General features: G+C 41.1%; 2 protein-coding genes across 6 annotated transcripts in view; both read right to left on the reverse strand.

Moving 5' to 3' along the window:
- Positions 1 to 1239: 1239 nt before the first annotated feature.
- Positions 1240 to 6945, reverse strand: YEATS4 (YEATS domain containing 4). The gene is made up of 7 exons (XM_061467118.1): positions 6828 to 6945; positions 6530 to 6649; positions 5738 to 5804; positions 5545 to 5639; positions 3944 to 4036; positions 3779 to 3866; positions 1240 to 1822 (listed from the first exon to the last, which is right to left on the reverse strand). The coding sequence occupies exons 1-7, from the start codon at positions 6876 to 6878 to the stop codon at positions 1653 to 1655; spliced, it is 684 nt and encodes a 227-aa protein (XP_061323102.1). The 5' UTR covers positions 6879 to 6945; the 3' UTR covers positions 1240 to 1652.
- An 8818-nt stretch (positions 6946 to 15763) lies between these two features.
- The window catches only part of CPSF6 (cleavage and polyadenylation specific factor 6), a 34459-nt gene continuing 27631 nt past the window's right edge, over positions 15764 to 22591 (reverse strand). For all 5 annotated transcript variants that reach the window (XM_061467134.1, XM_061467132.1, XM_061467136.1 and 2 more), the window contains one exon: positions 15764 to 20541. The gene's annotated coding sequence lies outside the window, so the exon portion shown is untranslated. The remainder of the gene's footprint in view (positions 20542 to 22591) is intronic.

Consider the following 22591-nt stretch of genomic DNA (forward strand, 5'->3'; position numbering starts at 1 on the left):
CAGTTAGGTAGCCGGAAAATCTGGGATTTCCAGAAGGCTCTGAGTGGACACACTGGCACAAGCTGCTCCCCAGTCTATGTGCATACATAATATCTAATAGCTAAATATGCCAAGTTTTAACAGCTGTTTTCTTAACGAAAAACTGAAGTCTACATATTGAGTGTTTAAACTGTTTCAGTTCTAAATTTTTACCAAGCCATGGTAAAAGCCAATCAACAATTGTTTCAAATATGAAGAAATGTGTACTTTGTTTTCAAAGCATTGACAATATTTGTTTTCTACGGGAAAGTGAATGTGGGATGTTTGACTCTAATGCAGAGTTAACTGCAACACGGCATCTTGAAGCTGTACAAAAGGTGCCCAAGCCTTTTCCAACCCTGAGGTAGCACCATCCCTGTTCAGCTATTTTACCTGTACAAAAGGAAAAAAACCCCAAACATGGATATGTTACAGGCAAAATAAATACGTGAGAGCAACAGCTCTGCAGACAGGCAGGTCAGTGCAGGAGGGCAGGAGGTGCTCCAGGTGCCACAGCAGAGATTCCCCTGAAGACTGTGGTGCAGCCCACGGTGAGGCAGCTGTGCCCCCTGTAGCCCATGGAGGTCCTCCACTTGCAGCCCAGGGAGGACCCCACACCAGAGCAGGGGGGTACCCAAAGGAGGCTGTGACCCTGTGGGAAGCCTGCGCTGGAGCAGGGCCCTGGCAGGACGTGTGGCCGTGTGGGGAGAGGAGTCCACACTGGAGCAACCTGTTCCTGAAGGGCTGCACCCCATGGAAGGGACCCACGCTAGAGCAGCGTGTGAAGAACTGCAGCCTGTTCAAGGACTCACACTGGAGAAGTTTGTGGGAGGCCCAAGGGAAGGACTCCAGGCTGGAGCAGAAGAGTGTGAGGAGGAAGGAGTGGCAGAGACAACGTGTGATGCACTGGTGGCAGTACAGTGCAAATATTAACCAACGTTCTACAAAACAGGATCGGAACAATTTCCTGCTTCTGATCACAACTTGCGTAACTGCTGCATTTGTATGTGCTAACGCAGGTGTCGGGCTAGAAACTCTTACTGCAGATATAAGTTGTTATTTAAAGTGCTGTCTTCAGTGTGCTGATACCAGACAAACATGCACAAATCACTGTAACCAGACTTAAGCAACTTGCATACCATTATTATTTCAACAGCTGCCTTAAATCAGAGCATGTTTACAGCTGTTCTTGAAGCCCACAACTGCACAGAGACAAAAAAATACTAAAAAACCACATATTTTATTTTAGCATTAAAGATGCATCTCTAAACCATCAATACAAAACCAAGTAAAAAAGTAAACACCTGCATTTTGTGAAATCACATTGAACTAATACGAGACTAAGTTTTCATATACCACTCAAATGCAGTTTAAAAACAAACAAAACCAAACAAGTAGCCTGGTCTCCAAGACACCTTCTACCAGAAATAAGCTGTTGAGTATCCACAGATTTTACCTACAAACCAAGGATACCTTCCTCTTCTTCCATGTATGAAGTCAAGTCACACACTTCAATCACCTGCAAGTGACATCTGCATAGTCTCATTTACAGAACTGAAGAGAACGCATACAATGTCATGATTGAAGAAGTCCTTCCACTTTCAGTATAGGCTCTTGTATCAAGTCAATGCTTGTCACATATCCTTAGACTGATCATCTTCTTCAAGTTTTCTGATCTCACTCTTTAAACAGTTGATGGTTTCACGACTTGCTTTTAGTCTCTCTTTAAGGTCAGCAATTTCAAAACTAGTTTTCTTTTTGGCAGCTTCCAGCTTTTCCCTGGTTTTCACTTCAAGATCTGCAACTGTGGTGGCAACAAAGAAAAATGAACACTGTGAGTACCATGAAAAGTTGTGATCATGTTTTTTTAAATTTGCAACAGATACAATTTGGATGGGGTGTTCTGGAAAAAATGTATTTTAATGTATTTTATAAATAAATTATATTGCTGGGCCTCATTCAGCCAATCAGTTGTGTGGATGGAGTTATATAATTCACTAAATCATAAATCATTTTCTAGAGCTTTTTAAAGATTAAATGGGAAAAATACCAAAAACCCTGACATGGTAACAGCAAATAAATGGGAGATTACAGAGAGTTACAAATAATTTGTATGTGGTGCCCAGTGCCAGGACACGAGGCCATGGACACAAACTGAAACACAGGAGGCTCCATCTGAACACCAGGAAACTCTTTTTTGACCAAGCATTGATATAGGCTGCTTTAGGTAGGTTGTGGAGTCTCCATCCATGGAGATATTTAAGAGCCATGTGGACACAGTCCTGGGCAACCTGCTGTAGGTGGCCCTGCTTGGGCAGGGTGGAGGGAGCAGATGACCTCCAGAGGTCCCTTCTCCAGCCATCCTGTGACTCCTTTTCCATGTACTGTAACCACTTTCTCTCTCTGCCTTACTGGAGTAAAAGACTTAGTTGTGCTGCCACTGCTGTTATGAATATCTGACATTAGAACGTCTCGATCTGCTTTGCTATTTTTAATTTGCTCATGCACAAGTTTTTGGACAAAGCTGGCAAAGCCAATATACCAGGGAGGCCATGGATATCCCTTCCTATTCCAGACATTACATAATCCTGGATCACGGCAAAAAAACCCAAACAACTTAATTTTTACCTGCTTCAGTAGCACATTTTAAGGGAATATATACCACAAAAAAAAAAAAACCAGTAAAATTTCTATCTGCTCTCAGGAGAAACATCCAGAAATTTTAGTGAGAAAAGTTTAAATTTGGAGAATACTTTCTTATTAAAGATCTTCTACACATAAACCGTAACAACATGCAACATAAGGAAAATCCACCTCAAGACAGGCTAAACAGATGTAGAAAACACAAGTAGCTCACAAGTCCACACACCCAAACAGACATAAGGCAGATGGGAACCCAAACTTTGTAGAGCTCCAAAATGATGGCTGTTCTTGGCTCCAGACACTGACTGCCCAAAACCACCCAGTAACATGTGCTGTCAGGGGAACATGCAGATGAGCCAAAGGCCTGGTGAGCTGGCCTATGCTGGCATTAGAATTTGTAATAACAAGGTAGGGTTTGGGCTCAATAAGTATTACATTTGCTTTCTGAGTACTAAAGAGATGAAATCCAAATATTCAGAACAGAAATCTTCACTAAGTACATCCTAGTTTATGAATTACTGTATTTTAATTTCCTTTCTTCAATTCCCTTAGTATTCTGATTTAGTTTTAAAGACAGATTAAAGGACTCAAAGAACATTAAGCTATACTTAAGAAGCATGTTATGAAATTACCTACACTTAAAGAATTAGAAGGGAAAAAGGTAGAGCTTTCAAGACACTACTGTATCCCCAAAGGGTTGCTGCTTTGACTCAAACAGTACCAAATGTTCTGTATTTCAGTGCTTAAAGTGTGATCTTTGCATGCAGTTAATATCTAGATGAGCTAAATACGACTGTACCATGCACAGTGACCTTGATTTATTATCTGGTTTTACTCATTTCAAAGATGTTAAACTGGATGTAGATCATGTCAACATCTTCATAGTGAGTAATCCCTAAGTTGTGTTCTTCCAGCAGGTACACAGACCAGGAAATCTTAGAAGTTTTTAAATAAGCATTAATATCTTTGCAAAAGTCAAAGATAATTTAATGCAAAACCACCATTTTTTAGCAGCATCCAAGACCACTGTACTGTTACAGCCCAGAAAAAAAAATACTAAAAGCAAAACCAACCATTGTTCATTTCTAAGATTAAAGTATTTTCATTTTCAACTTACACTCTGTTTCATGCTTATAAGCACCTAACGTTAGTTGACGAGACGTTGTTAACAGCTGCTGCATCATTGCAGTAGGATCTTGAAATATCTAATGAAGGAGAGAAATACATGGTATCACTAACGCTCTTCAAAACAAAGTGAGGATTATGTTGAAAACTTCCATACCATTTCATCATAGAATTCAGAAACTACAGTTTTCTTTCCCAGAATGGCATTGGTATCGGACTGAAAAAGCTTCAGCAAGTGATACAAGGTTACCTGTACAAAGACAGCAGTTTATTAGATTGACAACTGTAGAGAAATAAAAGTCATCTTCTGGATATCAACAAACAGTATTTGTTCTTACTGAACAATTGTATAGGATTTAAAAATCTTTCAGGAACACAACAATAAATGTCATTTAACTTTAGAATAATTACTAAAGTTTAATATGAATCGTTAAAACACACCAACTACCCAGAGTTACTTTAAAGTACTTTAATATGATAATTTTAAAATATTTTAATGATACTTTAAAAATGCCTGGGCAAGTATTTTAGGATCAGTGTAGAAAAACTACCAAGAACACCTTCTCTTAAACATTTCCGAACAGATGGTTTCCTTCAAACCAACTCTCCCAATTAGAGAGTGCTTTCTGTGACTGTGTCAACCCTTCTTGTGAAAGAAAAACACCAGGAGGGGACTGTGAAGAGCTTCTCACTGAAGTTTCGCTTTGCAGCATTACTCTTCCATTACACCACTGCAAATGGCAGAAGCCAGTGAGGAATGGAAACCCTCTGCCCATCCCTGAGGAACCACTGACCACTTGAACCACGACCTGGGAAGGGGACACAGAGTTCTCCCCTTCCATGAACACACTTGTGAATGGCTGGGGAAGAGAGTGACACCTGACTCCGACTGGTACCTCCTGGAAAGGAAGAACCTGACAGGCACTGAAACAGCCTTCCACCAACAGCAGCAAATTAAAAACACACCCAACCAACTTTAGGACAGCTTGGTGAAGCTGTGAAGGGAATTAATACCACAAGTCAGGATGCTGCCGAGCACAATGGCACAAGAAACCCTTTCTAGTCTACTACCAATTATGACGTATTTAAGAAAAACTTAACAGTTTGCCCCTCATCTGGCAAAAAATGGCTAAAGCAAAAGGATCACAGCAGAATGAACTTAGTCCTTCCAGAAATAAACAACCCCTTCCCCTAAAATATGGTAACTGAGTTTCCTACCTAAGCCTAAGACAAACAAACCTGCAAGATACATCGAAAACGCGGAATGGGAAGAATGGGAAGGAAGAAATTCATTCCAATGATTTATGCAACTAGAGATGTGCCTTATCCTGGTTTTGTTAGGAAAGAGACTACTGCTAGCATAGTAGCCTGGCTGTCTTCTGACTGGTCTTGACCCAGTGTGATAAGACCAAGAACAAAAAAAAGAAGACAAAATAATTCAAGTACCCTAGAACTAGGAACCTACATGGAAGAAAAATCCTTAGTATGTGCTCAACCCAGGTAAGGTGCAACACGTGGTCACATACTAGCAAATGTCAAGAGAAGCCAAGCACAGGCAGAGCAGATACCACAAACGCAACAGTAAATAAAGCACAGAAACAGGAAAGCATGGCCAGTTTTTCAATACATCTCCTACGGGCACAGGCTCTATTCATTCCGTGGCTGATGGGGCTTATTTTGACCAGCAATATCCATCCCACAGCTCAGCTTCACACCACCGCAGCAAATTAAGCATTGATAGAAGTTCATTGTACTTACAGGCCTTTCATTTGGATCAATGAAAAATATCTTAATGATGATCTCAAATTCACCCCAGCCTGTTTCGGTGATTTCATACGGTGGTTTGGTAACAACTGCAGAAGGAATCACAGAAGTGTTAATATGGGTGAAAGCTCCCCAGTGGAACTAGTCAAAATCCCAATTGTAGGAACAAGCCAGGTGCAAGACCCACCTCTCAAGGGGTTCCCATAGCTCTCATGCAACTTGAACTGGATTTTTTTCACATAGGCTGACATATCCTAAAACAGAAACGCTGTTATTCCTGGTGATTTACCCAGCACACCAAACTACTGGTCATCATCCACAGAATCAGCCAGGCTGGACAAGACCTTTCAGGTTATCAAGTCCAACCTTTATCCCAGCACTGCCAAAGACCACCACTGAATCAAGGCACTGGGGGCCTCACCTCTATTTCCAGGGATGGTGATTCCACACTGCCCTGGGCAGCCTGTTCCAATGCCTGAGCACCCTCACTGTGAATAATTTTTTCCTAATATCCACTCTAAATCTCCCCTGGTGCGGCTTGAGGACATTACCTCTTAGCACTTGGGAGAAAAGACCAACCTCGCATCACTCCATCCTCCTTTCAGATACTTGAAGAGAGTGATAAGGTACCCCTGAGCCTTCTCCAGACTGAACCCCCCCAGGTCCCTCAGCCGTTCCTCATCAGACTTGGGCTCCAGGCCCTACACCATCTCTACTGCCCTTTTCTGAACCTGCTCCAGCACCTCACTCACTCCCTCCACCCATCCATCCTCCAGGCCTGTAGCTTCTTCTGACAAGCACAGAACTTCTTCTGACTTCAAGCACGAAAGTCAGGCAGTAAATCCACATGCTACTGCCTGCTGGCGGGTCTGTCACTCCTTTGTCCCGTCCTCATAGCCCTGCTTTTTAAACCCCCAATTCCCAACGCGGGGCTCGGCTTAGGCGGCGGGGTAGGAGCTGCCCCCCGGTCGCGCCTCACCTCGTTTCGGTAAGGCTTCACGTACACGGTCCACTGGTGAGTGTGCCCATCTTCTTCCCTCTTCTTCCCGAAGTACCGCGCCACGTTTCCGTACACGATCGGCTTCACGATGGTGACGCCCTTAAGCAGAGCAAAACCAGGAATAACCCACAAGTGACACGTTCCGACACGAGCCCGCAGCCCGACTCAGGCCGCATCCGCACGGAGCCGCTCCCGTTCCGTCCCGTCCCGCCCCCCGGCTCCTCCCGCCCGCGGAGCTCCCCGCAGGCTCGGGGTCCGGTCCGGTCCGGGTCCGCACCTTCACGCGTCCCCCGGAGTCAGGCCCGAACTCGGCCATTCTCTTGAACATATTGCCCCGGGGGGGGCGCCGCCCGCAGCCGCCGCCCGCGCGCCGCTCCCGCCAGGCCCCGCCAGCTCCGCCCGGCACCGCCGCCCCCGCCGCTTCCGGCGGCGCGCTGCCGTCATGGCGCCGCGGCGGGCGGGGCGCGGCGCTGAGGGAAACATGGCGGTGGCCGAGGGGCCGCTCTCGGATGCGGCCTTGGTGCCGTGGCGTTACGAGTGCTCACCCAGCCTTGGCCATGGGTGTATCGCGGCGCGGTCCCAAGGGCCGGCACGGCGCCGGGTGGAAGGAGCGCTGCCGGGCGGGTGCAGCGGGAGGGAAAGGCCCGCCTAACACACAGGAAAGGGGTAAAAGGAAGGTGGCAGCCGCACCGAGCTCCGGGACAGCGGGCTGAGTGCTCCAGAAATCCGTGTATATCTCTGGAATATACAGAATATCTCCTTCGGCAAGACACGAACCTGTTGTCTTCCAGACAACCGAAAGCTGTGTACTTCTCTTTCCATTATCCAAGGGAATGCGAAGAACTGCCCTCCAGCAACTCTGTTACCAGAATGAGCAGAGTAAGTCCAGTGAAGGAAGTCCACACATGATGGAAAGCAAACTGGGCTGCAAGAGGATGCTGCATCTCATGCATTTATCTTCACAAGATAAAATACAGAATGAGGTTAATGGTGGGAGAACAAACTGGTTTCTGCCACTCTTTATGGTTACTCTGCAACAGAGCTCCTTTGCTCATGGGTAAAGAACTGTGTCATCGCTGGTCTTCTCGGTAGACACCAGTTTTGCAGCAAGAGGGTTATCCCACCACAAGTTAGCAAGTTACGCTTCTGGCTCAGAATTGGACCAGGTTCAAAGTTGAAGGTTCTTTGGCTGAACAAGGTATTAAAAATTAACTGATGCTTAGGTGGGAGCGGCTTGTGCTGGTGGTCCTTGTCTTTGTCAAGACAAGTCGGTTTATCAGGAGTGAATGCCTTTAAATCACAGCCTGCGGGAGGACTGGGGGAAACACCTTTCCCATTACAAAGGTGAGTAAGCACAGCCCTGTTTGAAGCAATGAACAGATTCCCATGAAGTCTGTTGAAACAGCAATGTGTCGCGGGACTTTTTGCAAGGTGCACAGGGGGTTCTTGAGGAATAGCAATAAAGGATTACACTTGTAGAGTTGCTTTAGAGTTGGCACATCTGTATAGATTAGAACAGCCCTCTTACTGCAAAAATGAACTCGGTATTAAGTAATTTCTACTTTTATAACCATTTTTAATTCAGTTAGCTGTGCTACTGGAATTTTCTAGGTCTTCTGTATGTTGTTTCCCTTCACCATTTGAAGTGGGTGTCTAAGCACATCCCAAAGGAAGTAAAACTTGGAAGTTATTTTCAGTTCCAGCTGATTCTATAAACATGAAACGTGTTACTCAGAACATGCTGCAGTCACAGCTAAGTGGCTCTATTCACTACCCACATGTGCTCCAAGGCCCTCCTCTGGCTGGAGCCAAAGAGTATTTTCCAACCTTAGTCTTCATGATGGATAGAAGGTGCCACTCTCTCCATTTTTGTGGGGTGCAGGGAGGAAAGCAGAAGTGAAGAAACTGCCTCCATTCATTGTCACTCACGCAGTCAGTCTAACACTCTCCTGCTGTAATACTAACTAGTAATAGCTCAACCAGAAGCACTTCTTTTTCAAAACCTGTATTTAAAGATGCCAGATAAACAGCTTATGACCATCTTTCAGATCCCAAAGCTATATGACACTTTGGGACTTCATCCTTTACTTTGTAGGTGTGACAACTCCCCCTGTGCTGAAAAGCGCCCCTCTTTTTCTTGGGTATTGAAAACATTCCCTTATTCCACATTGACACACAGCTAAAAGCTCACAAGCATCATCATTAAAAAGGAAGATCTTGCCTTGGAGCTAGCAAATTCCTGACTACATGTTCCCATCTAATCTGGCAGTTCTGACTAAACTGCAGAGAAGCAAAGATGTAATGAACTGCACGTAAGCATCTACCTGGGAGGCATCAGTCAGAGCAGTAGTAAAGGCCTGAAAAAGGCTGTACAGAAGTAAGCAGCTTGGCTTCAGCTTGGCCATGTTCTTTGGATGGGCTGATTTAAGAGTTTTATTTCTAAATTAATTCTGAGTAAAAGCCATAAAATTATAACTAAATGGAACAGGCAGGGGATAACTTAAAATTAGGAGGGCACAGTAGGGATCCCACCTGACACACACCCCGGCCCATTATTTTTCTGAAGTATCATACTGTTACCACTGTGAAGGAAACACCAAGGAAATGTTCCCGGGCCCCAGCTGAGATGGAGGCCAGCCAACAAATTGCTTTCATCATGATGGAGCATTTACACTAACGCAGAGAAACTCAAAATACAGCTTTTTATAGCTGCCAATAAAACACTGGCCTTCCCTGACCCTTTTCATTCAAAATAATTTATGTGTTAAAAAAGAAGCCATTGCACAGTTTCAACATTATTTCCTGCAGTTCCTCCTGCAGGGCTCTGTTGGCCATTCTGCACTATTCAGTTTCCGTTACCTTTACACTATGGGTCTTTAAGAAAAGAGGAGGTGCGGACCTACATCTTGCAAAGATTCCAGGCTAAATGGCCAAGGAAAGCGAGTGTAGTTTTAATTATGCACAGGCTCCAAATGACTTTGAGGTGGGAGCGCAAGTCCCTTACAGCTTGAGCCATGAATAGGATTCTGTTTGGGATGAATGGTCTCTGTTTTCATCCCTTCCCACCAGTGTGGAGCTGTAACACATCCTGGCAGAGACACATTTTTAAGTGAAGCACAGTCTGAGGATTGTAAGTGATGGTGAGGGCAGCTGCCCGTCAGTCAAAAAGTAGATGGCTAAACAGGGAAAGGGGATACCAGCACACTTCACAAATTACTTTTAAGCATCAGTTTAACCATTCTGAAGTACAATAGCTTTGTAGAGCTTGCTGCTTCTTCAGAGGTGAATGCTGCGTGTTCCACACAGGAACCCACTCATGGTCTTGTTCAGCCTGGGGAAGGCTCCGGGGAGACCTTAGAGCAGCCTTCCAGTGCCTAAAGGGGGCCCACAAGAAATCTGGGGAGGGACATTTTACAAGGGTTTGTAGTGACAGGGCAAGGGAGAATGATTTTAAACTGACAGAGGGAAGGTAAGACTAGATACTGGGAATAAGTTCATGCCTGTGAGGGTGGTGAGGCACTGGCACAGGGTGCCCAGAGAAGCTGTGGCTGCCCCATCCCTGGCAGTGTTCAAGGCCAGGCTGGACACAGGGGCTTGGAGCAACCTGCTCTAGTGGAAGGTGTCCCTGCCCGTGGCAGGGGGGGTGGAACTGGAGGAGCTTTAAGGTCTCTTCCAACCCAAACCATTCTATGATCTTCTGCCAGGTTTTGGAGGTGTCTTCAACTACAGCCAACATGTTCTCTGCCTGTGTGAATAGTATCTTCCAGTGTCAAGGAAAAGCTTCTTAGCATATTATACAAAAAACACAGCAATTTAAGAGCAGCACACTTGAAAGGCATTCAAAATAATAAGTAGAAAGTAAGGCAAGAAACAAGGACTTTTTCATAAGGTGTCACAGCAAGGACAAAAAAAAAATACTTATGCCTCTTTATTTTGTGGGAAAAAAAGGGAAGAAGCAACTGCCATCTTAAATTTAGGGCAGGTGGGGATTATCATATCTGGTTCTGCTGATAAAGCTCAGAATGGATCTGGTTATGTGGGATAAATGGCCAAGGTGTGGATAGCACAGTAATTAGATAAAAGAGGATCGCAGACAATTAATGAGATTGTGAATTAAGCAAAAAGGAGTGGCTTTATGCCACTAGATGGCAGGAGAATACCCTTTCACACCAATTCTGCACATTGCACCATACTGTCACCTTGTGTGACAGCACACCGGGGCGGGGGGGGGCGGCTGGCTTCACCATTAGCAATATACGGGCTAAAATCTACTCAATGAGTGCCAGCGTAAAGTATTTCCATGTGCTTTGGAACAAATGTTCGGACATATATATATTTTAAAACACCTCCATATTGGGTTATTAAATTGGGAAATCCGGTTTGAGAAGAAATTAATTTCCTCTATTTCTCACACAAAGGGCACAAAGTTTACAAGACTTGCAGTTACTGCGATCTGATGGGCAGCAGAGCACAAACAATTTTCTGCTCATCATTCAGAAGAGATGCTAAACAGGTTCAGATAATTAAAAAGGATGGCAACCTTCTACCTGCAGCAAAAAGACCTGCTTCTACAAATAAAAGTGGTCTGCAATTGTTTTTCACACCATCTCTCTGGAAGTGGAAAACAGCAGAGTAAGAAAGATAGAAAAACTTAACGATCAGTTCCTTGACTACCATATACTTTGTGTCTCAGCGTTAAAAGCATGGGCTGAACAGCATCTCGCTGTTTTCTATGTTATTACACGTATAAAAGATTTTCTCTCTGACTGCCAGCTCAAACTTAACCAGCAAAATCTGTTCAGCAAAGCAAGAAACCCCAACATGTTCCATTTAGCTCCAGTCCTTCTCCCTGCCTCAGCCACAGGACAGCACTGAACCTCACAGTCTGTGACATCCTTGAAAATAAACCTGCTCTCTTCCCTGCCTGCCACTTCCATCAAACAGCTTCTGTACCTTCCACAAACCCCTTCCATCATCTCCTGTTCAATAAAGGGAATCCATTCTCACCCAATTTTCACTTCAGCCTCTTTGTTGCCTCTTCTATGCATCTCCCAACGAGTTACTTTTCCTGCATATGGAGCAGGCTTGTCGCCTCCCCACTTCCAGCCATTTACTTATATTTTTCAGAAGTCATCACTTGCTTTTGTATCTTCTAAGAGGCAAAACAGATAAACATTCAACGTGACTGATACATTTTCTTCCTCATGCAGCCCTGGTTAATCTGTCCACCTCTTACGAGACGCTCTCCAGAGCAGCAGCTGCCTTACCTGCTTTCATAAAGCATGAATGAGCATCAAGTAGTCAAATTATTAAGTATGTTTGGAATAATCTGTTGTTAGCCAAGATCCATTCAGAATGTTAAGTAGTGTCATGCTTCAAGTGCTTTAGGGCATGCCAACAAACTGTGAGAGGTGCTGAGTGTGCAGACTACATTCTTTTAATAAATACGCTATGCTACTGGGTGGTTATCTTTGGAAAATGCAGAGGTTAACCTGGAAAACATACTTTCTCAGTTGACTACTTGATTTCTGAGAGTGTGATGCTACAGGCCTTCAAGAGGACACAGCTAGTTCCCAATGCAAAACAGAGGTTCTGGCCCCAAAATGCTAAAACCAGCATTTCCTTGCCTGGCACATTATGATTGGTTATAGTCTAGCATTTCAGGTTAAGTTGGTTATAAAGACACTCAGCTGCCTGCATCTGATTTCCTTGTAATGACTGTAAAATCTTCGTGATCATGAGCTACAGATGCACCTATGGTTTACTTTACTCAGTCTGCACTGGACAAACTTACCTTTCACAGCTTCATACAGACTTCGCTGATTTTCGCTATTTGCTTTCTGTTGCTCCTCTTTTGCAACTTACCATCTCCCCTGGACCAGCTGCAATAGCATGAAGGACAGAGAACAGCACTAATACTGTGAACCTGAGAGTCTCTTCCCCACCCTGAACATAACAAGGGTCAAAAGGGACATTTCTGAGCGCTTACTCGATGTATGCTTTCCAGCAAGTGCTTAGGTGTCTTTCATTTCCATAAAGACAGATTTAAAACACTAAAGCCTCTCCCCAACCAGGAACACTCCTCTGTTGACAGGAAATGAAAAAAGATGCCAGGAAGTTCAGTAGTACCTTCAGTGAGGCTTCGGGTGCAACAGCAGCAGAAGAGAAGACTTCTCTTTCCAGAAGGATATCCTGGTGACTCTGCTGTGCCACTGCCTGGAATGCAAACCCTACAGCAGAACATCTGCAGAACTCCAGAGCTACCTCACAGAAACAGTTCCTACAGTCCAGAAATCTCCTATCAATTGCAGCTGGTGTAAGAACACGTCTCATACAGGTGACTGTTTTAGGCTCCCCTGCTAAACCTCACACATGCCTTCCACCACTCTCTCCTCCCAAGAAGCTGCCAGTCAGTATTGAGGGTCACACAGGTACTCAGCCAAGTACAGGCTGTGCTCAGGAACAGGTTTATCCTAGTGTGGGTCATTCTGGTTTTGCCATCTTTCCTTGCAGTCCTCAGAGGTCAGGGTAGATGGGAAGGGTTAGCACTGTCTTCTGAAGGCCAGTCAGCCTGCAGCCAAGAGGTGGCAGAGAGGCTTTGGCACCAGTGAGGCACTGTAGGAACACATAAGAACAATCTTCTGCAGAAGCCTGGATTCCAGCAGGATCTCCAGCTCATCTCAGCCTCTGGGCCTTTTAATCTGCAGCAGCTATTGAGAAGACACTGAAAAGGGTTGGAGGCAAGGTTCTTGCACGTAAAATTGAGCATGGAATAGTTCTCATAAGCATTATAAAGTTACTTGTTTCCAACTCAAGGGATGGTATTTTTCCCCAGAGAGCTTACATGGAAGAACACTCCCCCCCCCCCAATCCTCCCAGTAGTGCTTACCTTCCTCATTCTTCTGATACCATTTCAAATCACACCTTGATGATCTGACATCCTGGTTAGGCTGACCTGTGCTGACACAATGAATTCATCCATGTCCTACTGAATCCTCACTGTGTTTACCTTAAGAGTGTACATTCTATGTTTTCGGGGCAGGATGCTTTACAATTCCCTCCCATTCATCAATGGGAACTGCTGAACAACCTAACCTGGAGGAAAATTCCAACAAGATACTTAAAGTCAAGAGTTAGCAATCATTTCCCTCTGTTCTCCACCTAGAAAGAAGCCTAAAGGGCCCTGAACCCCAGACACAGCTGATTACTCCTTCTCTCAGTCAGTGAAGCCATGTCATTAAAAACTCATCAACCATGAAATTCAGACACAGTGCAGTAAACAATCGGTGGCCAAGTCAGTTTTGCTATCCTGTTGCTTGCTTACCATGCTAAGCCCTTTAGAGCAAGTGAATTTTACTTTCTTTAGTACAAGTTTAGAGCACTAGCCAATGAAATTCAAGTTAATTTTCTAATAAGCATTTTGTTTATTCTAAACACATCTGCACAATCAGCCACCTTAATTCACTCACAAATCAGGTTTAAATAAACTCATTAATGTTGTGGGTTTCCAAGCCAATCAGACTGCATTTCACACTTCTGAAGCTATAATGATTAGAGAATTTTTTTCACCAACCAACCAACCAACCAGTGCCCTCACATGATCTCACACTGCCAAATGCTGGTGGCTCATCACAGAGAAAAGTTTGAGCCAGTAACACTGTAAAATGGTACCAATAATATAAGATGGTACAATGGATATAGCTTATTCTGTGCTACAGTAAATCAATTTCAACAAGTATTATAAAGAGTTTGCCAGTAGTAGGGCACAGTATGACAATGCTAATGACCTTCTGTATATAAAATACAGATATATTTTTTGTATTTGCCCAGAGAAGCTGTGGATGCTCCATCCCTGGCAGTGTTCAAGCCCACGTGGATGGGGCTTGGAGCAACCTGGTCTGGTGGAAGGTGTCCCTGTCTGTGGCAAGGGGGTTGGAACTGGATGAGCTTTAATGTCCCTCCCAGTCTAAACCATTCTGAGATTCTGTTCTATGCAATACAATGATCTGATTTAGCAGCAGACTAAAACACTTGCCCATGAAACCCCAGTGTCCAAAGCAGTTTCAAAATCAGTATAGCGTGGATACTGTCATTGGTCCCAGACCAACTGTCGTGTGAGATGAGCTGACAACAGTTCAATCTGCCATAGAGCTGCTTTAGCACTGCTGCGTTTAACACACATACTTTGTAATGATGAATGTGTGCCAGGTTTAGTCAACTCAGGAAGCCAGATTAAAATAGGAAGTTTTACCATCACTGGCGAGCAAACAACCAAGAACATCTGCAGTTATCAATAATTTTAAACTCTGCAAAAAGTCTTTAGAGACCAGATGAGGACAAGAGCTAATATGAATAAAACTATTTCTAGATTCAGAAACAATCAAAGCACAGAATCTAGCTATAACTACATTAGAATGTCCCTGCTGTAAGTTTAAACGTCTGAAAATCTGAAAAGACTGACAATCATGAATGCTGTGAAGATATTAAACAAGCTGAAATGAAGACAGACAAAGTATTTTTAATAAAAAAAGGTCTTTATTTCTTCAATACAAGGTAAACTATTGCAGCTTAAGACCAACACAAAAGTTGGACAGCAAATTGCTTAACAGTCTCCTAAAGGCTGAAAAAAAAGAAACCCATGAAAGCTAAAAGTTGTGCAATATTTCAAGTATAACATCTAAAAAAGATGAAATGATCCCTAAACTTATTAACTAAGTACCTCTGCTGAAAACGTATTAAACCCCACATTTTCCAGGATACCATCTTACCTTGTTGAGAAATACAGGTCTCCAGAAACTCAAGTATTCAACAGACTCTTTGGCCTGCCAGTATCAGGAAACTCATATATATGTGTGTGTATATATATGAGTGTATATATATATGTATATATATGTGTATATATATACACACACATATAAAAAAATCCTTTGGAGTCAGGCATTCTGACAGGCATCCATTTCTTTACATTCTGCATTCCAACTCAGACAAGTCCCCCTCCTGTATTTCAAAACCATTTCTTGAATAGCTTACTCAAGACATCCTTGTGCAAAATGGGAACTGGGAAATGGAATGAATGGTACAATTCATTCAGGAAGACAATACAGCCTTTTGTTTAGAAATTCAGCAGTGCTGGCAACAGTCATAAAAACATTTAGGTTTACCAAACAGGAATGTATTTCACCTTTAAAACACTTGGAGCTTTTTTTTTTTGCCTTTTTTTTTATATATATAGTTGATTTTATTTTTAAAAAAGGATGCCTGCAGTAGTAAGGAAACTGAATTTGCAATCACTTGTATTTATAAAAGCACACACATTACTCCTTTTCTTACACTTGAAGATCAAGGTAATGTCTGTTTCATAATGTAATAGTAATATGCACAGTTTAAAATATTTTCTATTACAAAATACAGTATACAAGAGGGTGAGGCCAAAGTCTTATTAGCTGGATATATTCCAAAGTGTTAGCACTAAGTCATGTAAAAAAATCACATTACATGGAATGAATAGATGGGAATTTTTACAACTTAAATGCTCCATTTTATTGGAATCAAAGGTATAATGTTTAATATTTTCAAGAGACTTCACTAAAACTAATGTATCTCCAAAGAAGGTTTAAAGTACTTAAGCACAGGCATAGGTCATACCAGAACCTAGAACCCACTGCAATAACTGGGGCTCCAGAAAGGATTCAGGAACTAACAAGTGCATAACGTGCAAATAGAATGAGATGATTTATCATATTTTGTCCAACATGGAAAAAAAAAAAATCTCATGAGAACATCAAACTGAGGAACTTCCATGCTCCAAAATACTCCTTAGTAATTTGTCCTCTAAAGCCAAAGTGAATCTAAAAGTACATGTCAGATCTCAATTTGGGGGGGGGGGGGGGCTATGGTAAGGTAGGTGAGTGAGGGAAGTAAAAGCAACCAAAGAAAACCCCCGAAACACCAGACCACCTCCACCCATCCCAAGCCTGCCTGCAACATTAACTGCAAGGCATCATAGTTGTAACAGACACTATTTCTGCATAACCATCACGACTAATGAGCACGCTGCAACCATTATGTTTAAGACCTGTACAATTACCAAAATTAAATATAAATTCTGAGCAAATCAGTGTTGCTTCCTACATCAAAAATATTTATTTTGCAAAGAATTTACTTTTCTTTAAGTATATGCACACTGACCTGCGCCTTCCTTACATAAGATTTTGAAAGGTTTCCATTTCAAAGCAGAAGCAATTTAGTGTCGTGGATCTCTGAAGAGTACCAGTCTTAAACATGCATGTTTTATATTTGAATCTACATGACTAACAGCATCTTAATGAGCATTATGTTAGAAATTTTAAGGCTGTATCTCAGTTTACACAAGAACCAATGATAATGTTAAGAGTCTATGTATAAAATTCTGTAAATAAAAATAGGAGTAAAGTCTGATTAATCTATATATAGAGAGTAAGTGGATAAGAAAAGGAAATCAGGAATTAGGTATTTCTATAAAGAATGCCATGTATTTTTACTAAAAACACAGATGACAAGTATGTACAACATGTAAATCTCCAATTATCCACACAGAACTACGAAAACATTTACAAGGGTTTCAATAGGCAACTAAACGATCAGGTAAAAAAATTGGTTAGAAAAACTAAGCTTCACCAATTTCAAAAGGAACAAAACCAGAAAGCACTCACTCCTTGTAAAGAAATAAAACAAGAATTTCAAGCTAATGCCTAAATTTAATAAGGTATCTTGCTTGTAACAAAACCAACAGCTATCCAAGCTTATAAGCCACACTGTAAATAAAATGTCAAAGTTCTGACAAATGTTTTTCAAAATGCAAATCGGAACTAAAATTATTGGCACAGAAAGCAAAAAGGGAATGAGGGGAAAAAAGCCTGTACAGTTTCAAAAATGGTATGTTGTCCTTCTGAAGAAGTATTTTTGACCTGTCAAAACACGTAGTCCAGTAGAAATCTTACTTAAAAAAACAAACCCAACCCTCTACTTCAAAAAAAAAAAAAAAAAAGAACCTCCAGAAAAACAGTTTCGGTTGCTAAAGCACCCCTAAGTCACTACTCGTTGGTTTTGTCTTTCAAGGTAAAGGACACAGCCTTAAGATAGTATTTTCAACATTACTTATAAAAATCAGTATTTGAAAGAAATACAGTATTTCCTCACAGACTACTTTGTCCTTTCATCAGCAAAAAAAGAGGTGAAACACCACTGAACAAATATCAAAGAGCACAGCAGTAGCCATCATGGCATCATCACCAGCCCATAAGTTACCAAACTGCTATTTCCTGAGCGTGCACAGGAAATTGCTAGCAACATTTAGTAAATCAAAACCCAGTAAAAATTCTACTACAGATCCAGTTATACACGATGTGCATTAGGCATATTCCTTTTTGGTGTCTATCAGGGTCTTTGGATTTTTTTTCTGTACATTTTTTGATTCATTAAAAAAATTCTAACAAATGAAACTCAGAATAACAAGAGAGTATTATCTAAATTGCAACACAGTAAATTTATCAGTTAAACCTAAGTATTCAGAACAGGCAGAAATAAGGGGCTAAATATGGGGATCTCATCCTTCAAGTCACAACGAACACTCAGTTTAACTTATGTTATTTCCCCCCTGCTACTCCCTCCCTGCTATTTCCACTGCCAGCAATGGAAAGCTGTATGCGAGTGAGAAATTACACTGCATAAAACGAGTAACAGTCTCCTTAAATCTATTTCAGTGTGGAGTAAAATATTAGTTCCTGCATAAAATGCTTGTGCATTTATTTTTTTATTTTAAGATTTAATGTATCTATGCAATGGAACATTACTTACCTGCTGCCTCTCCAGTATTAGCTACTCCTCACGTATCAGCTACAGGCAGGTTATTTCTTCCTTAAACTTATTACACATAGCAGTAAACAATGTTTTTAAGTAAAGAAAAAAAAAGTTACAACAGTACTGTTTGTAACCAAGACCAATTCACAAAACGCAGGAAATGAGTCATGACTTGTTTGATACAACTTTCAGTTTTACAAAATTTTAAAAGGCAGTTTTCATTTCCAAACAGGATTAAACATGTCAAATATCTTCTCAGTAGCAAATAGTTCAATAAACACCAGTGATCCCATGCATGAGGAACTGAGGTACACAATTTAGGGGAGAAAAAAAGTGGGGGAAAAGAGTCTGAAGCTGTAACCAAGTCCAACAGCATCAACCTGGCTGCAGGAAACCTGGCTGAGTGATAGGTGACAAAAATATTAGAGCACTTTAGACTTACGCAAAATTTCCGCAGTTGCACAGGCTACTGGTCCCAACTCAGTAAAGCATAAAAATCACTGATGTATGCAAAGAAGGTACTTAAAGCGTATGTTTACATTCCTTGAAATCTATGGAATGTACGCACACACTTTAAATGCTCTGGAAAACCAAACTGATTTAAGTGCTTTCCCGAACAGGGTTAACATTTTAGGTCAGCTATAAAAATCTTCAAAATTGGTAAAAAAAGAGCTCAAGAGTTGTCTAAGAGTTGCCTCTTAAAGCCATCTGAGGTCTTGAAACTTAACTTAAAACATCAAGTGCAGCTATTTGAATAAGAGAAAACTGCAAGAATATTATCTGCCACATAACAATTTAGAATAGACTAGAAATAAGCCTTTGTGCAAGGCTGCCAGATACTAAGTTTTTGAAACTTAAAGGAACTTTCTGTTTGCTTGCATGTCACAATTTAATTTCAAACCAATTCTTAAATTTGAAGTCAACTTTCACTGCGAGCTCCAGTAATTTGTTTTTAGGTAAATTTACAAAACCTCATCTGACAGATGCCATTAGCACCACTTTTTGCTAAGACATTTAAATATTGTCCGTCACTTCACTTAACAAGGACATACAAGTGTACCTTCTCTTGTATATGCATGTGTGAATAAACCCCGAAGTATTAAGAAAATACCAAACCCATAAAGTCTGAAAAATGGAAGCATCCTGTTTCTTCTGGCACATTTCTAATATACAACTATGTACAGACTGCTACAGCCTTGGGGGTGGACAGGGAACAAACGCAAGCACTATTACTATAAAACTGTAAACAACTGCAGGGTTTGGTTTTGTTTTTTAAACCTAACCTTTCCACCCCTTATTATGGACAGTTTAAGTTCATGTGAACAGTTTAAGTTTATATTAACTTTAGTGTCAATCAGGATCAAGGCTGTATGACAGAAATTCGCAATCCTGGGACCACCTCTCCTCAAAACAGGCCACAAAGAGCTGCAGTTTTTACAGTTTTATATCTCACTCAGCAAATTCACAAGCCACCTAGGTAAACACTGCTAGAAAGCAAAAATAGGTTTGAAGATTTTATGTAACCACCTATTTTCATATCAAAACTGAATGTGTGAGAGCAACATTAGTATGTTTAACTCACTGAATGCAAGATTAGGTGGAGGCATATGCAAGAACTATTGCAATGTTTTTAAAAACAGCATCAACGTTTTCATTGTAACATTATCTTTAAATATTGCTGAACACAAGACTTTCCCTGAGGTGTAAACATCAAATAACTTGAACAGCTTTACACATCAGCCCCATTAAACAGTTTATTACAACACTACATCTACTGTAATCAGTGGTGCTGTGTACAGACATCATATGAACAGTTTAACATGAACAAACTACTATAAAAACAAGCATTTACTTGACTTTTTCCAATTGCTTGCACATTATAATTGCCAAATGTATATAACCAGTAATAAAGTTGCAAAAGCTATAAGGTTTAAATCACACAGGTTTCCCTCAAATAAAACAGTTAAGCAACATAAGAAAGTAAAAGAGCTACTGGTTACCATGTATGCAGATTTGCTTTATTCAGATCTATTCCTGTTCATTTTATCCATGAATCCTTACAGGCTCAGTTCAATCACATGAAGCAAACTGCTGGACAAGCATCTTTCCTTGAAGAATGTATCTTGTCTTGCACGCTGTTCCTCTTCCTTCAGCTGTAATGTGTCAAAATTTGTGATGTAGATTTTGCTAGTCCTCATAATACACAGAAAATTGTTGGCTTATCTATACATACACAAGTCGTGCATCTACTTCACCAGAACGTAAACTAACAGAAAATACCCAGAAGCAGTAGCTACTCGTTTGTGCACGAAACTGTTTTCTAATACAATAGTTAAAAAGAAAAATCAATATTGTTGTACAAAGTTGAAAGAAGATATATTTCACAGCTGAAGAATCGAATGATAAAGGGAGAAACAGCTACCATTCCTGTGACTGATAGAAACATTCATATAGAACATTTCCTAAAGTATGCATTCTGTGAGAGTAAACAAGCAAGCACGTAAGGTAGTTTTACCACGACTAGAGCTTTACATTTTTACCTGCCCACTTACAGAAGTTTTAAGCTGATCTCACATTTAAATAATGCACTGGTTGTATAATGAAGTGGATGGCTCACAGCTCAGTAACATTTAAAAGTGCACAGATGCTGATACCAGTACTTGAAAATGTTCAGACTAATGGCAAGCAGGATGGGCTTCACATCTAAAAATACACGCTCGCAGTTTAATCACAAGAACCCACTTTGCAAATAATACAATATAGATTTGCAGGTTTCCTCACTTACTTGCCCTAGGGAAAAAAACTCAAGCCCTACTTCCTAATCTCATCTCTTTTGGCAAATTAAGGAACCGCACTATTCAGAGTTAATGACTAAGAGTTCACAAGATACTTGGGATGGTATAATTCCATACACTGGATTTCAGTTGAATTCCATTACAAAACAATTACCTATCTTCATTTCATTAATAATCCACAATCTCAACATTCAATATTTTCAAAATAATTTAAATCAAACTGTTCAAAAACCCAACACATTCAACTGTTCATTTGAGAACCAAGACATTTAGAGGAGCAATTTCATGAACGTGCACCAGTCACAGCTGTCAAATATTCTTCTACTAGTAATTTTAAAGCAGTCGGGAAAACAAAGTACTCAATTTTTGCATGAACAATTGACACATTTCTTCTTCCTCGCCTCAAAGTGACCGATAACCATAACTTTGTAAACCAATGTATAACCAGGTAGGCTCTATATGCTACAAGTACGCATGCAAATTAATCCAAATCCAAAGCAGCGACTCAAATTTCCTTTCTTATTCACAGACTTTATTCTCAAATCCCAAATGTATCAACCAGTAACTACTTTTAGGGAAGATCCTTCCCCAAAAGACCAAAATTTCCATGGGTGTTATATACTTTAATAATTAGTAGCAAAGTGACAAAGTGCTGCCTCCACAAGATGTGTTCAGAGTTACAAGATAAGTTAGCACAGAGGGGAGAATCTGTTTTTTTTAGTGGAGAAAGTAAGTATATGACAGCTGTGAGACTGCATATCAGAATTTGCTGCTCTCATCATACAATTCCTGTGGCAAGAATTACGGATCTTTATAATTTCTGTGGCGACAGTTAGCAGATCCAAAGCATCATATATATGATTTATAATGCTAGCATAGGAAAGATTCAGTTCCTGGGAAGAATTTGCTAGATTTGTAAGGGTAGTTACGGAACTACAGGAACTTTAAAGAATGAATGGTAAACTGGATTTAGGATTAATACTTATAATTATAAGGCTCCTAAAATGATCAGTACCATACTGAACCTTAATTTAAACAACATAACCAACTAAAATCCAAGGTGGTGTACGTTTTGGTTCCAAAGCATTCTGCCAGTATATCTTGGCAAAACTGGAAACCTTTGTGGTTCCAAAAGGAAGAAATAGATCTGTATGGATTATACCTTTACGATCAATCCTTTTCAGTATTCTACAGGCAAGTAGAATACTGAAGTAAGAAACAACTTTAATAAAATGTTAAATCTCTAGTCAGTACTTCTTGGCAATGCTGTTTTCCAACTGCCTTTCCATCTGACTAGGCTCACATAAGCTATTGGTCCCAAGCATGAGTTAGGTTTGTACAATTTAACACCATACAGCAATCAGTTTCTCAGCATTTCTATGAATAAAGCCCAAATTTCAGACTTATT

The sequence above is a fragment of the Pezoporus flaviventris genome, unplaced genomic scaffold, assembly GCF_033815535.1.
Source record: "Pezoporus flaviventris isolate CSIRO_AGI_PZ_B2104156 unplaced genomic scaffold, CSIRO_AGI_Pfla_v1 ptg000045l, whole genome shotgun sequence".
NCBI lineage: Eukaryota > Metazoa > Chordata > Aves > Psittaciformes > Psittacidae > Pezoporus > Pezoporus flaviventris.